Below are 13,898 nucleotides of genomic sequence, written 5' to 3'. Positions count from 1 at the left end.
CGACGGCAGCCTTCTTATCTTATTAGTGTCGATCCCATATAAGGATACGGGTTACGACACTTGTTAAGAATTCAAAAATAGAAACAATTGATAACTTTCATGTAAATAAAGTTGCTTTTTAATGTTTCAATTTGTTGAATACACAAATTTCATATGCTTTAAGTGCATTTGTTAACATTTTCCATATGATAATTAAGCCCCACACGGACACCCAAAATGAGATTCTAAAATTTATTAATTGGATAATGGAGAATTCATCGATAATTGTTAAGACACTTAAAATCATTTTTCTCTGTTTTTCACTTACTATTTTCTTTTTTATGTGTGAAAGGAAAAAAAGCTCACTTATAACGAGACATAGGGGGTAATTTTATTTTTATTATTAACGCAAAATTTTAATAAAAATCCCAACCCATCTTTATCTTCGATAAACTCAAATCTTCATTTTCCATTTTCTTAAAAAAAAAAAAAAAATTAGATTCTTCCAAACCATTAACCTCAAAATCCATAAACTCACCAAGCACAAACAACAAAAAGGAGAAAAAAGAAAATTAAATGCTACACAAATTTAGCTCTGTTGTCTCTTTTTTCTTTCTAGATTTGCTTTTGTATTTTTTCAAAAATGAAACCATGAAAATTGATGAGACATGACTTTTAGTTTTGGCTTTAAAAAGAGAAATATGTTTTTTTTTTTTTTTCCTTTCTTTCTTGATCTCATGAAGCATTTGAATTTAATTTAGAATTTGATGAAGTGGATGAATATGTTGGGTTCCAATATTTAATTTAATATTGATTGAGTTTTGATTAAGAAGAATATGGAGATGCGTGATTTTCTATTTGGGAGTATTTTTTAGCAAAAAAAAAAAGTTTTCTAAGAAGTACTATTGAGTTAGAGATACTTTTCTAATTCTTCTAGAACCCTAAACCTTGTGGCCGTGATGATGGACTAGTTTACTTTGACTATTTTATTCAAATTATTTTTGACTATCTAGAGTGGAATAGCAATGGTTTTGACTTCTTTTTAGTTTGTGATATTTGAATTTTGACAATAGGTATATTCGGTTCTACGGATAAAATTTTAAAAAATACTCCCTCCGTCCTTATATAAGCATCCTTTTATTAGAGATAAAATATGCTTATATATAAGAACGGAGGGAATAGATAACATATCAAAGAGATAAGTTGAAACAAAAAACTGATAACATCCATTAAAATAATGCAAAAAAATGCAACACAAACATGTAAATATGATATGTTGCAAAGATTATGCAAATAGGAAAGCTTTTTCTAATAACAAAGGTTATTATATTAGTATTTATTAAGTTAGTTTTTTCTTTTTTTTTTTATAATACTTACGCTCTGGACTTCCAACATCTTAATCATGAAGACTTCGTGATTCTGAATTATTGTACTCAGGATATTACATTTGGTATCAAAGCGCGATCAATAGCATGGTTCATCTAACAATTAAATTCTTAGACTGTGTATTTTTTTTCTTTCTAAAAAAATGCAAAATAACCTCCCTTAACATTAAGGAACAATGATTTCTCTTGCGACTTGACCTGTGACTCCATGAATCAATAGTTACGTCCATACTTATTTTACAGCTACAAAAATCAATAGATGTTAAGAAATTGACAAAGCATTTGATAGTAATATTTAAATAGTCTTTCTTAAAAAAATTAATACATTTAATTATTTATAATGAAATTTGAAGTATTTTTTTAGGTTATATCAACAATATACATTGTATAAACAAGCATTGCACACACACATCTGTTGATATTTTACTATACTGAGATGTCTGTGTATGTGTCTATGTAGATAAGCTCAAGTAGTAGTTAATAAGATTTAGTTTAGAGTAAATTACACTCCACTTTTTTAAGAGATGCTTGAATTACATTCCCCTTCTCTCTTATGTTAAAATATACATTCCCTTCCCCTCTTATTCAAAACATATTAGAAAATATTTCACTCCCCTCCCTTGAGAGAAGCTTGAGTTACTTTCCCCTCCCCTCTTAAGTTAAAATCTACGCTTTAGTCCCTCAATAATTTTTATTTATTTATAATAATCTAGAAAAAAAAAATCTAACACACTTCAAAGAAAAATAGCATTGCAGGTTCATTTTAATATAATAAAATTTTGAATACATATATCTCTCTATTTTTTATTCACAATTTCATTAAGATATAGTTGTTAAACCAGTTATAAAATATAAAACAACCAAAAATAAAATTAAAATATGTGAAAAATTATTAAAGTCGATTAAGTATGGTAATTAAAAAGTGAATTTTATACTCTATATTATAAAATTAATAAAAAAATATTTAAATTTAATTGTCATTGACATTTTGATTATAAAAAAACAAATTTATATTTTTTAAATGGTGATTCAAAATTAATATATATTATAAAAATATTTATTTATTAAAGTGCAGTCCATATGTAATTATTAAGAGAGGGGGTTGTAATTCAAACATCTTATAGGGGAGAGGAGTATAAATTTTGCTTTTCAAGGAAGGGGAATGTATATTTTAACATAAGAAGGGAGGGGAGTGTAATTCAAGTATCTTTGAGGGGAGGAGAGTGTAATTTACTCCTTTGTTAAAGATAAAACGTGAGAATGTGAGTTTGATTTCTATTTAAAATAACCCTTATAATATGTAATATATCTTTATGACCAAATTTAAATTATGAAGACCAATCTCTAAAAAATAGGATGGTCAAGACAAAAATAATGACATTTATGTTTGTAATATTTTATCCTTCAAAAAAAAAAGTTTGTAATATTTTAAGAATTAATACGGGTAGTAGAATAATATAGTACAACTATAAAACACTATCGAATATTTGTGTCAATTTTTTTAATCGTATCTCTAAATTCAACACTTATCCTTTTTAAATTTTATTTTTGAAAAAGTATTTTTTATTACAACAATATGTTTCCTTTCTCTTACACAAGTTTTATACCACTACCAAAAAAAGAGATATATTAACCATAATCATGCTCTTTCCTTTCCACTCTGAAAACCTACCCACTTATCGTATTCAACCAGCATAACATTATTCGCAATATATAGCAAGACTCATTTCCAAAATCAATGCCTTTCCTTCTTTATTTTTTTGGTAATAAATATAAATACTTTTCCTTTGTTTTTAATTATAATACTAATACTTTTCCTATTTGGTACTAATAGTATTCCAATTACTGTTCGTTTCTACAATCAAAAGTTACGAACTAATAAGACATAAAAAAGAACACCACACATAAAAACACAAAATTATGAATAAATATTATGCAGTAGACCCTCCATTTGTCACTATTATTCATATTTTTGGACATATGCCTCATCATGACGTAGATATGAGACCAATGGCAAAAAAAACAATACTACTATAAAGAAATAAAATATCTTTGTTTTTTTTTAAGGGAAAGAGATAAAAAATATTATTACATACCAATATCAAACTATTATTCAATGTTCTTTGCTAAGAAATAATTTTCAAGCATTAAATTTCTGATTTTTTTGTTGAAAAAGTGATAAATAAATTCTATAATGAGATGGGGACAAAGGGATGATGATGAAATATGAAATAGTTTAGGATAAATAATATGATATGATATACAAACATTAACCAACCAACCTTGTTGTGCGTGCCCAATAATCTCTTCTTTCATTTCACATTTTCATTCATTCACAACACTCTTTCCTACTTTTCCCATTTTCTCTCATCATTCATTCTCCCGTTTTTATTGCATCATGGATCCCACACCTACAGCGCAACGTCGTCTCAAAGCTATCAATGCCCACCTCATCACCGCCGTCGAAGATAACTCTTCCGATCATCTTCAATCTAATCCCACCGCCGGCGAGTTCTTCTCCGGTACTCCCTCTCTCCCTCTCTCCCTCTCTCTCACTTCTGAAATTAATTAGGTGGATCATCATGAAATTGTGATACTCCTCTTTCTGTGTGGATATGCGTTTTCTTATTCTTTTCTGTTAATCAATTCAATATGATTTATTCCCGAACCAAGGAATATTTACTTTGTCGTACTTTTTTATGTGTAATAATAGTAAAGTACTAGTATGGGATGCGTTTTCTTGTCATAAATAACTCAGAATTTGACAAACCTGAATGCTGCATATACCGGATTCCAAGTTTTTTTTATTTAATTTGACAATACCTGATTCCTAATTGCCACTTCATTTTCTGCGGGGTTTATTAAAAAAAATTAGGAAGAATACTTAGGACTTATGCTTGATTAATTAATGTGGAATTTTTTTTTAGTGTAATAATATTTAGGGTTAATAGTGCTTTACCCCCTGCAATTTGAGAAAATTTCGGTTTACCCCCTGTTAGTTTGAGAAAATTTCGGTTTACCCCCTGCCATATTATCGATTTTGTACGGTCAAAATTCATGAAGGTCCAAAACCAAAAAACTTCAAATTACAAGGACGAAATCCAAAAAGAAAATTTTACTGGGGGAAACCGAAAATGTCCTATATTACAGGGGGGGTAAAGCACTATTAACCCTAATATTTAATGCAAAACTACTTGCATAATTTATACCGTCAGCACACAAGTTGAGTGATCTAGGTCAATGACCTCACTAATTTTGTTAGTTAATTAACTGTGATAATTTCCTATGAAATTTGAATATTAGTTATGCTACAATGCTCATTAGTTTTCTAATTTGTGGAAATAAGTTTAGAAATGCAAAACTGGCCTAATTATACAACCACTGTTGACATTGAAACAAATCAAGAACCAATGAGCTGTTTGGTTTATTTAACCCAAAACAAACTATGGATTTCAAAACTGGCGAGAACCGGTAAACAACTGGTCAAATCGGTAAAAACCGGAGGCTGAATACCGGTTTGAAACTGCTAGATTTCTATTATGTTTTTTTGCATTTTAGGAAATATCTCTTTTTGTGTAAGATTCATATAGATAAATTTTATTATTTAAGTTTTTTTATTATCAATTTTTGCGTTACTAATCACTTATATGTTGATTTATTATACTTAGTATTATATCATATAATATTAGAAATATGTTCACTAATCACTTATTTCACCATAGTTCAACCAAGTGAAACCATTAAACTGTGAACCAATGCTTCACTGGATCAATGCATGGTCGAATTTTAAAACAATTGTATGTTGTTCATTTTTTTTTTTGAAGGAAATTGTATGTTCATGTTATGCAAAGGATTATATATGTAATGCTGACATTTGTTGAACCTTTCTCGCGACTGATGAAGTTATGTTGTTCACAAATGGACTTTACGACTATTGTTGTTAATACATTGCATTCTTACAATTACTTTCTTCGTCAATCATACTGATATCTTAAAGTTTTGACCTTTACTTCTGAGCAGAGCAAGGGTATAGTGTTGTACTCCCAGAGAAACTGCAGACAGGAAAGTGGAACGTGTATAGGTATACCACTTTCAATGTTCCTTATCTCAATTGTTATACATATTTCTAGGGCTACATGTGTAATACTACTTAATTCCTTTTGGCAGATCCGTACGCTCTCCTCTGAAGCTGATGAACCGCTTCCCTGATCATCCTGAAGTTGGTACACTGCATGATAATTTTGTGTGAGCATTACTCCTTTTTCTCTTCAAAACTTAATTTAAACTTCATGAGGTTAATGTCTAATCTTAATAAGCATCACTTCACTAAGAAATTATATTTCATGCTTTAGAAATTGATGTGGATTTTGTTGAACTATGTAATAATAGGCGCGCAGTTGACACTTTTCGGGATTACAAATATTTGGGAACTCGTGTTCGTGTTGATGGAACAGTTGGGGAGTAAGCAGCTCTAATAAGCTTCCAGTTCCACTTTTTTTTTTTTTTTTTTTAATTTCATTCAGGTTTATTTTACATCCTTCTCATCATTTCCCCTTCTTCCTGCACTCCTAAGGTACAAATGGATGACATACGGAGAAGCAGGTACTGCTCGGTCGGCAATAGGTTCTGGTTTGATTCATTATGGAATCCCAAAGGTGAATGCTAGATCTCAGTTACATGGTTGACTATTATTTGATTATCATTTTATTTACATGGCACCATTGATTTAACCATTAATTTATATGTGCCTTTCTAGGGTGCTGGCATTGGGTTGTATTTTATTAACAGACCTGAGTGGCTCATTGTTGATCATGCTTGCTCTGCATATTCATACATATCGGTGCCTTTATATGACACTCTCGGTATGTTGCCTATAGTCTATGCAAAAACTTTTTTTCTTTCATATTTATGTTGGCCGAATTTTAAGAATTAATAGCAAGAAATTGCTTGCTCTGTAGGTCCTGATGCTGTCAAATATATTGTTAACCATGCTCTGGTGCAAGTTATATTTTGTGTCTCTCAAACATTAAATTCAGTAAGTACATATGAGATTCAAGTTAAACTTAATATTTTATATATTCTCTCTGTTACCTTCAAATTGAATACTATAGAATCATTCACCTCCTTTTTGGTGACTTAGTGTGAGCTTGATGCATTCCCCAATTCGATTACTATACAATGAGTCTTAGGTTTAAGATTTCATGGTTTATGGACAAGGTTTATAGATACTAGGATATGTATCCCTTCTGAACCTAAATTCAGGACACATGTTCTTTATTGCACAAGCAACCAATTCAGATTATGAAGATGACACAAAATTACTGATACAATGAGCCAGTGAAGAAACTGATAAATTTTTTAGCATTATATTCAGTTTATGCTATAGAACACACTGCTTGACATTACGTCAGCCACTTCTCAAAAGAAGTTGCTCAGAAAAAATTGGTGATTATAACCATAGAAGGATTGCTTCCTAAAGTGAGTGTATAACCATATGTCAAGATATGCAAAGTTGATACTTGAGTGACAGACGAAGATAATTGGATGGGGAATATAACTGGAACCGGTAGGTGAATAATATCAATAATAAATATATCAATTAGGTAGACTATTAAATTATGAAGTTAGTCACTGAGAGGGAAAATTGTGACAGAGAGCCTAGGCTATAAATAATTGAAAGGCCCTAGTTTTGACATGTTTGGTTTTGGAAATTGGAGCGGGAGAGCACCAGGTCTCTCGAATACATGCACTGTTACCGTTCTTTTAGATCAATAAACACCATTTCTTGTCTCTCGAATACATGCACTATCATAGTTCTTTTAGCTCAATAAACACCATTTCTTTTATAATCCGATCTTGTTCCTATTAATCAAGCATGACATTTTATCTAAGCCATATAAGTTTCTGGTCTTGACTTTTACTTTGGCCCAATTGAATGTAATAAATATTATATTCAAAAGAAATTAGTTACCTGTTTCAACAAAAAATTAAATGTTTATAATTTATGTCTACGATAAAATTGTGAGTGAAGTGAGCAAACTCTTCAGTCCATCTAGCTGGACGGAGGGAACAATATTCTAGAATGTACCCCATTACTGGTATGAAAATGATGTCATTTTGACTTCAAATCATAATAAGATTAAGTTGTTTAACTTTTGTAGACCGATCAGGATTGCTATATCAAATATTGTCTTTTCAGTAACTGTCCTCATTAGTCAACAGTCACTATTATCTGTAGAGTGGGAACTTAAGAATTTTGATTGCTAGCCCCTATTCGCCTTAGCATTTAAATTCCGGTGATTAATGTTTGGTGATTCGGTTAAAAGCCTATAAGTAAATATCTTATAGAAGGATTCATTATCATATCATACAACAATGCTAAATAATAGAGCGATAACATTTTATGTTTGGGATAAAAGAAGAGTTTTTATTATCTATATTGTGATCAGCATCAACTAATTGGTTATCCTCTAGTGAAATACAACAGATAAAATGCACTCATGCTTCTATCCTTTTTTCACTAGCGTATCATATATAATTCTCAATCTTCTTTTGCAAACTTTATGGATCATGTCACCTTCCTTGCAGTTGCTGAGCTACTTGTCTGAAATTCCAACTGTGCGTCTTATTGTGGTATGTGTGGATTCATGGCTTATGTTTGCAATTAAATGTTCTTTCACAAAGCAAGTCCATAATGCTTTTTTGTTTGTATTCAGGTAGTTGGAGGTATAGATGATCAAATTCCATCACTTCCATCATCAGATGGAGTTCAAATTATTTCATATACAAAGCTTTTTAGTCAGGTAATCTAATTGTCTCAGTCAAACAATGTTGATTTTATGGTGCAATATTCAGTGTGTTCATACTAGATTTTGTTTTATTATATGATATTATATTTACCTGCTTCCCTGGAGTATAGGAAGTGTTTCTTTGGTTGGGCTCCATCTATCTATATATTGTGGTCTATTAGTTTTAGATTTCTTTTTTTACAAATCGTGTGTTGCAATTGATTTGATCTGCTGCTATTTGATAAATTTGTCACCTCATTGTTTGTGTGGTTTGGATATAGGGACGCAGCAATCTTCAGCCCTTTTGCCCCCCAAAGCCTGAGGATGTTGCAACCATTTGCTATACAAGTGGCACAACTGGAACCCCAAAGGTGCGGAGGTTCCTATAAAATTATGGTTTACTTTTCTTGATGGTATATTATTCCCCTAAAATAGTTTCTTTGCTTAGGGTGCCGTCTTGACCCATGAAAACTTCATTGCAAATGTTGCCGGGGCCACTATAGATGAAAAATTCAACCCTTCAGACGTGTAAGTTCTTTTTCAACAATAGTTTTTGCCATTTTTTGTCCATGATATTTTATTCTAATGTCCTTACCTTAGTTTCCTTTGATTTTCAGTTATATATCCTATCTTCCTTTGGCACACATTTATGAGCGAGCGAATCAAGTCATGACAGTATATTTTGGCATGGCAGTGGGATTCTACCAGGGGGTGTGTCCTAAACAAATTAAGCTTCTCTCTTCCTTTCACTTGCCGAATATCTATCATTGTTGAATGGACTTGTACTTCTCTGAAAAATTAAAGCCCTATAATTTATGATTTAGACTTGTATTGCATGAATGTGGTGCTTATGATAATAGCTATTTAGTTTAGATGTAATAGACAAATAATGATTTCTCTTGCAATATACTGTAGTATAATAAGCTCATATGATGTTTTTGTATTCACATTTTCATACTGTCTATTTCTTGAAATGGTGGATTGATCAATTTCTGTAGCAGTTATATTCTTTTATAACACTATGCTTGGTTACTGTGTGGAGTTTTTGTAATCCATGCATGGATTATAAAGCTATCACGTACTACCTTATACTATAAATTATAATGCATTAGGGTTGATTTTGTCTCTGGGGATTTTGTATCACTAGATCCTGTGATGTTTTCAGGCAAGACTGACATTTTCTTTTTAACCTTTGCATACAGGATAATCTGAAATTAATGGATGACCTAGCAGCTCTAAGACCTACTGTCTTCTGTAGCGTTCCTCGCCTATATAATAGAATATATGCTGGGTAGAATTTTCATATTCATTAACACTTCAATTTTTAGAACTGTTTGTATGCTTCTTGTATATTAATTGTGCCATTTGATTGTCTGTGTGTGTAGTATTATTAATGCTGTTAAAACATCTGGTGGTCTGAAGGAGAGGCTTTTCAATGCTGCTTACAATGCTAAAAGGCAGGCATTATTGCATGGTAAAAATATACGATGAGATATCTTTTGCGCACCATATATTTGCATAATTACTTTTCTTCATTTATTATTTATATTACATAGCTAATATTGATCTCTGTCGTGCCCTCAACATTGATTCTAATGATATTTCAATCGAAATAATTCTCCTATTCTCCATTCATTGACGGTGGTTACATATGCCTATTTATCCTTGCTAAAATGACTGGATTACCTTTTACATGGCTTTATTCCTTTTAGAAGATGGTGGTTGAATCTCATTTTCAGCCATAGGACTATTATATCATACTTGGTTTCCAAAGTTTGTGTTTTTTGTTTTAATTAGCTTAAAATTTTTGGTCTTTGGATGACATAAAAGGCAAAACAAAAAAAAAATGTAAGGTCTGGTTTGAGTTTCACAAACTGTACGTTTATTTGGAAATAAGTAGCTGCTAAACACTTGTCTTGTAGTTGGAAAGCATCATTATTTTCAGATGTTTTCAATCTTTATCAGATCAACCAGAAGTACTATTGGAATTTGAATATTTCACTCTATCTTTTCAAGGATTTGTACAAATATAGACACTATACAAGAGAAAACGTAATTTAAAAGAAATCATTATTTTGATAGTTTGCTTTTACTATTCAATTACTTTCTTGATCAAAACTTATCCACAAGTACACCTCTTCTCTTATTTGTGTGTCTGTTCACTGTATTACCATTTAAAAGAAATCTACTATCGTTCGAAAGACAACTTACTCTCGGCCCACATTTTTCCTTATTTTAGGCAAGAACCCATCTCCAATGTGGGACAGATTAGTTTTCAACAAGATAAAAGAAAAACTTGGAGGACGAGTTCGTCTTATGGTATCAGGTGCCTCACCTTTATCGCCTGATGTCATGGAATTTTTAAAGATGTAAGTGTTGTATAATATTGCTGCATACATTACTAAAGAGAAATTGCCCTTCCCTTATTGTTTTTAACAAGCTTCATCCTGACCTAATGATCTGCGGCATCTATTTCCTAGTTGCTTTGGTGGGAGAGTGACTGAAGGTTATGGAATGACTGAGACTACTTGTGTTATAAGCTGCATTGATAACGGTGACAGACTTGGTGGTCACGTTGGTTCTCCAAATCCAGCCTGTGGTGAGTAGTATGAATTTCACATCACATAACTTGCTGCATATTAATTGTTAGCTAAAGCAACGTAACAACCAATTTGATCATGAAAAGGTCAAACTGTAATCCCTCCATCCCCCAGTTGTAACATCCCATCACTTGCGATTATTTGAATTGTTTATCTTGTAATTTGGACTGATGCATTTATGCATCTGCTGAATGTGCAAGTCTAGTTAATGCATGCTATATGGCTGCTGTCGTTTTTCTGAATTAGGGTGTCCACTTAGTGCAATCAATGTTACTTCTATAATTCAAATGACATTAGTTTAAAAGGGGTTTTGAACACATTTTGTATCTGTCTCCTTCTAATTTAAAAAGAATGTAAAAGATGAAGTTTTTATTTAGATTATTATATGTATAGTTTGTTGCACCCAATGCCAAGAGATTTATTGTTTTATTTCAGAGATAAAACTTGTAGACGTTCCGGAAATGAACTATACATCTGATGATCAGCCCAACCCCCGCGGTGAAATTTGTGTCAGGGGTCCCATTATTTTTCAAGGTTATTACAAAGATGAAGCTCAAACGTAACCACCTCGCTTGTTCTGTGCTTCTTAATTGAATTTATCATGTCCTATTTACAATGTGCCTGACTTTTCATTAAATTGACCAGGAGAGAAGTCATCGATGAAGAGGGATGGTTGCATACCGGAGATATTGGGACATGGATAGCTGGCGGTCGTCTCAAAATAATTGATAGGTGAGATATAAGTGTATCACCATCTTAACATTAGTCATATTGTTTAGCAAGAAATGTAAATTCTTAGAGTACCACCCATCGATAATTTATGCTATCCATATTTGGTTCATCTGATGCAAGTGTGCTCACATTTCAATGAGCAGACTTTAACGACACTTTAAAGTGAATTTTCTATCTTCCAATGGTGCTTTGTTCAGTGAGTGATGCTGTTAACTTTTCATCTCATTGCAGGAAGAAGAATATCTTTAAATTGGCACAAGGCGAGTACATTGCTCCAGAGAAGATAGAAAATGTATATGTCAAATGCAATTTTGTGGCACAGTGCTTTATATATGGTAAGGAAAGGAATAGTGCTTACATATTTAGTGTGTGTGTCTTCCGTCGTTTGCATCTCTTCCTTTATCCCTTTCTAGATTGCTGATGCTTCTTTTACCTTTTATAGGTGATAGTTTTAATTCTTCTTTGGTATCTGTTGTCTCGGTGGATCCTGATGTCATGAAAGCATGGGCTGCTTCCCAAAACATAGTGGTAGTATAAGCTTTTTGGTTGTTTAAATCTTATAATTCAAATCCATTGGCTCATTAGGTGCTATTTTAATTTCTGGTAGAACAATTAATATCTCTCAAAACCATGCGGTCAGTTATAAATTTGAAATCAAATGGATAACTAATCAAATGGTTAAAAATAATTTAGCCTGCGTAGTTTTGAAATCAAGAAGGTAAAATCATATATTTTTTGTTAAAGTCCCGAAGAAGTTTATGAAATTTACTCTATCTTTTTTTCCTGCTTATTGGTGTTTGATTTATGAAAGCTATATTCTATAATAACTGATTTTCTCTCTGTTTTGTGTGCATAGTATAATGATTTAACACAACTTTGCAATGATCCAAGAGCAAAGGCAGCTGTTTTGGCTGAGATGGATGCTGTTGGACGCGAAGCTCAAGTAAGTTATTCATTTTATGTGTACGGCTACCTTGTAAAGCCTCATTGTCAATAATATTGAATGTTATCTGTGTCTTTTTTTGATACCCTATAGCTTAGAGGTTTTGAATTTGCAAAAGCGGTCTTTTTGGTGGCTGAACCATTTGCGATGGAAAATGGTCTGCTGACTCCGACAATGAAGGCAAGCATCAAGTTGTTAGACTACATAATTATCATTTAACATGTAATGTGCATTTTTATTAACGTGTGTGCATTTGATTTTCAGATTAAGAGGCCTCAAGCGAAAGAATACTTTGGCAAAGCAATATCTGATATGTATAGCGAGCTCTCAAAATCCGACCCTTCTCAGAAACCCTTGTGAAATTGAGAGGTCTTCCTTACTGCATCACAGCAGGTTTTGGACATCTTTGTACAAACACACGAAAAGAAAAAAATAGATAAACAAAGATACATGCCCAAAGCACTCATCATAAACTTTAATCATTATGGCTCCTACTCAGAAACATACCATTGAAAGGATCCTGCGATTTCTTGTTGTATTGTGTTGTAGTTGTCTAATAAGAATTATGGTAGGACTATTCTTCAAAAAAAAAAAAAGAACTATGGTAGGACTAGATTATTATTCATAGTGCTCAAGAATAAATTACATTATTGGATTTTAAATATTTATTCTCAATAAATATTATTTTCACTGATCAACCATGTGGCTCGTTATGAATTGCAACTTTTGTTGAATTCACTTAAATTTCTTTACTACTCCGTTCCTCAATAAATGACCTATTTGATAATATACATTATTGACTTAACATACTTTGACCATATTTTTTTACTAATTCACAAAGATAAATAATATCATTTAAGATGTTATTGAATTTGTCTCGATGGATATTTTTAAAATATTAAATTTTCATAATTTTTTTTTAGTAAAGAATTGAAGATATCAAAGATAAAACATATGCATTGGTACGTGTGTCGGAGTCAACTAGGTCATTTAATATGGGATGGAGGAAGTATTTTGCTTGGTTTTAATACGGCTGAGGTCGAAGCTCTCCTTTGTTACCGGTGCCTAGTGATAAAAGGGAATTTGGTTGACACGATTATACTACGTTAAACTAGTACATGACAGACTTTCTTTTAGAACAGAAATATATGATATACTTGACACTTGACAGCATATGCATTAGAAAAACTATTAAATTTGTGTGCTACAATATGTGTACTTAATAAAGAAGGGTTAATAGGTCTTTACCTCCTGCAATATAGGTCACTTTTGGTTTTTCTTCTGTAAATTTTTTTGTCAGATTCTGTCCTTGTAATTTTTTTTTTGGAAAACCGCTCTAAGCCAGCTGACTGTGCATTTTTGCTGATGTAGCACGCTGGGTCACCGTTTTCTGATGACGTGACGCGCTGACTGTATAATTATTATTTTATTGTGTACAAGCGGCATTTGTGATTTTTTTTTAAAAAAATAC

General features: G+C 31.8%; 1 protein-coding gene across 1 annotated transcript; it reads left to right on the top strand.

The window, feature by feature from the left end:
• Positions 1 to 3,635: 3,635 nt before the first annotated feature.
• Positions 3,636 to 13,121, top strand: LOC11422879 (long chain acyl-CoA synthetase 6, peroxisomal). The gene is made up of 23 exons (XM_003592376.4): positions 3,636 to 3,886; positions 5,385 to 5,445; positions 5,532 to 5,609; positions 5,754 to 5,825; positions 5,938 to 6,019; positions 6,121 to 6,226; positions 6,323 to 6,399; positions 7,953 to 7,997; positions 8,081 to 8,167; positions 8,434 to 8,523; positions 8,601 to 8,680; positions 8,770 to 8,863; positions 9,355 to 9,443; positions 9,538 to 9,626; positions 10,392 to 10,521; positions 10,633 to 10,751; positions 11,188 to 11,311; positions 11,398 to 11,484; positions 11,716 to 11,819; positions 11,927 to 12,012; positions 12,341 to 12,427; positions 12,521 to 12,607; positions 12,692 to 13,121. Exons 1-23 carry the CDS (start codon positions 3,763 to 3,765, stop codon positions 12,785 to 12,787), a joined length of 2,094 nt encoding a protein of 697 aa, XP_003592424.2. The 5' UTR covers positions 3,636 to 3,762; the 3' UTR covers positions 12,788 to 13,121.
• Positions 13,122 to 13,898: the final 777 nt, after the last annotated feature.

The sequence above is a fragment of the Medicago truncatula genome, chromosome 1 (genome assembly GCF_003473485.1).
Source record: "Medicago truncatula cultivar Jemalong A17 chromosome 1, MtrunA17r5.0-ANR, whole genome shotgun sequence".
In the NCBI taxonomy this organism is placed as follows: domain Eukaryota; kingdom Viridiplantae; phylum Streptophyta; class Magnoliopsida; order Fabales; family Fabaceae; genus Medicago; species Medicago truncatula.
This window is presented reverse-complemented; position numbering and strand designations above follow the sequence as displayed.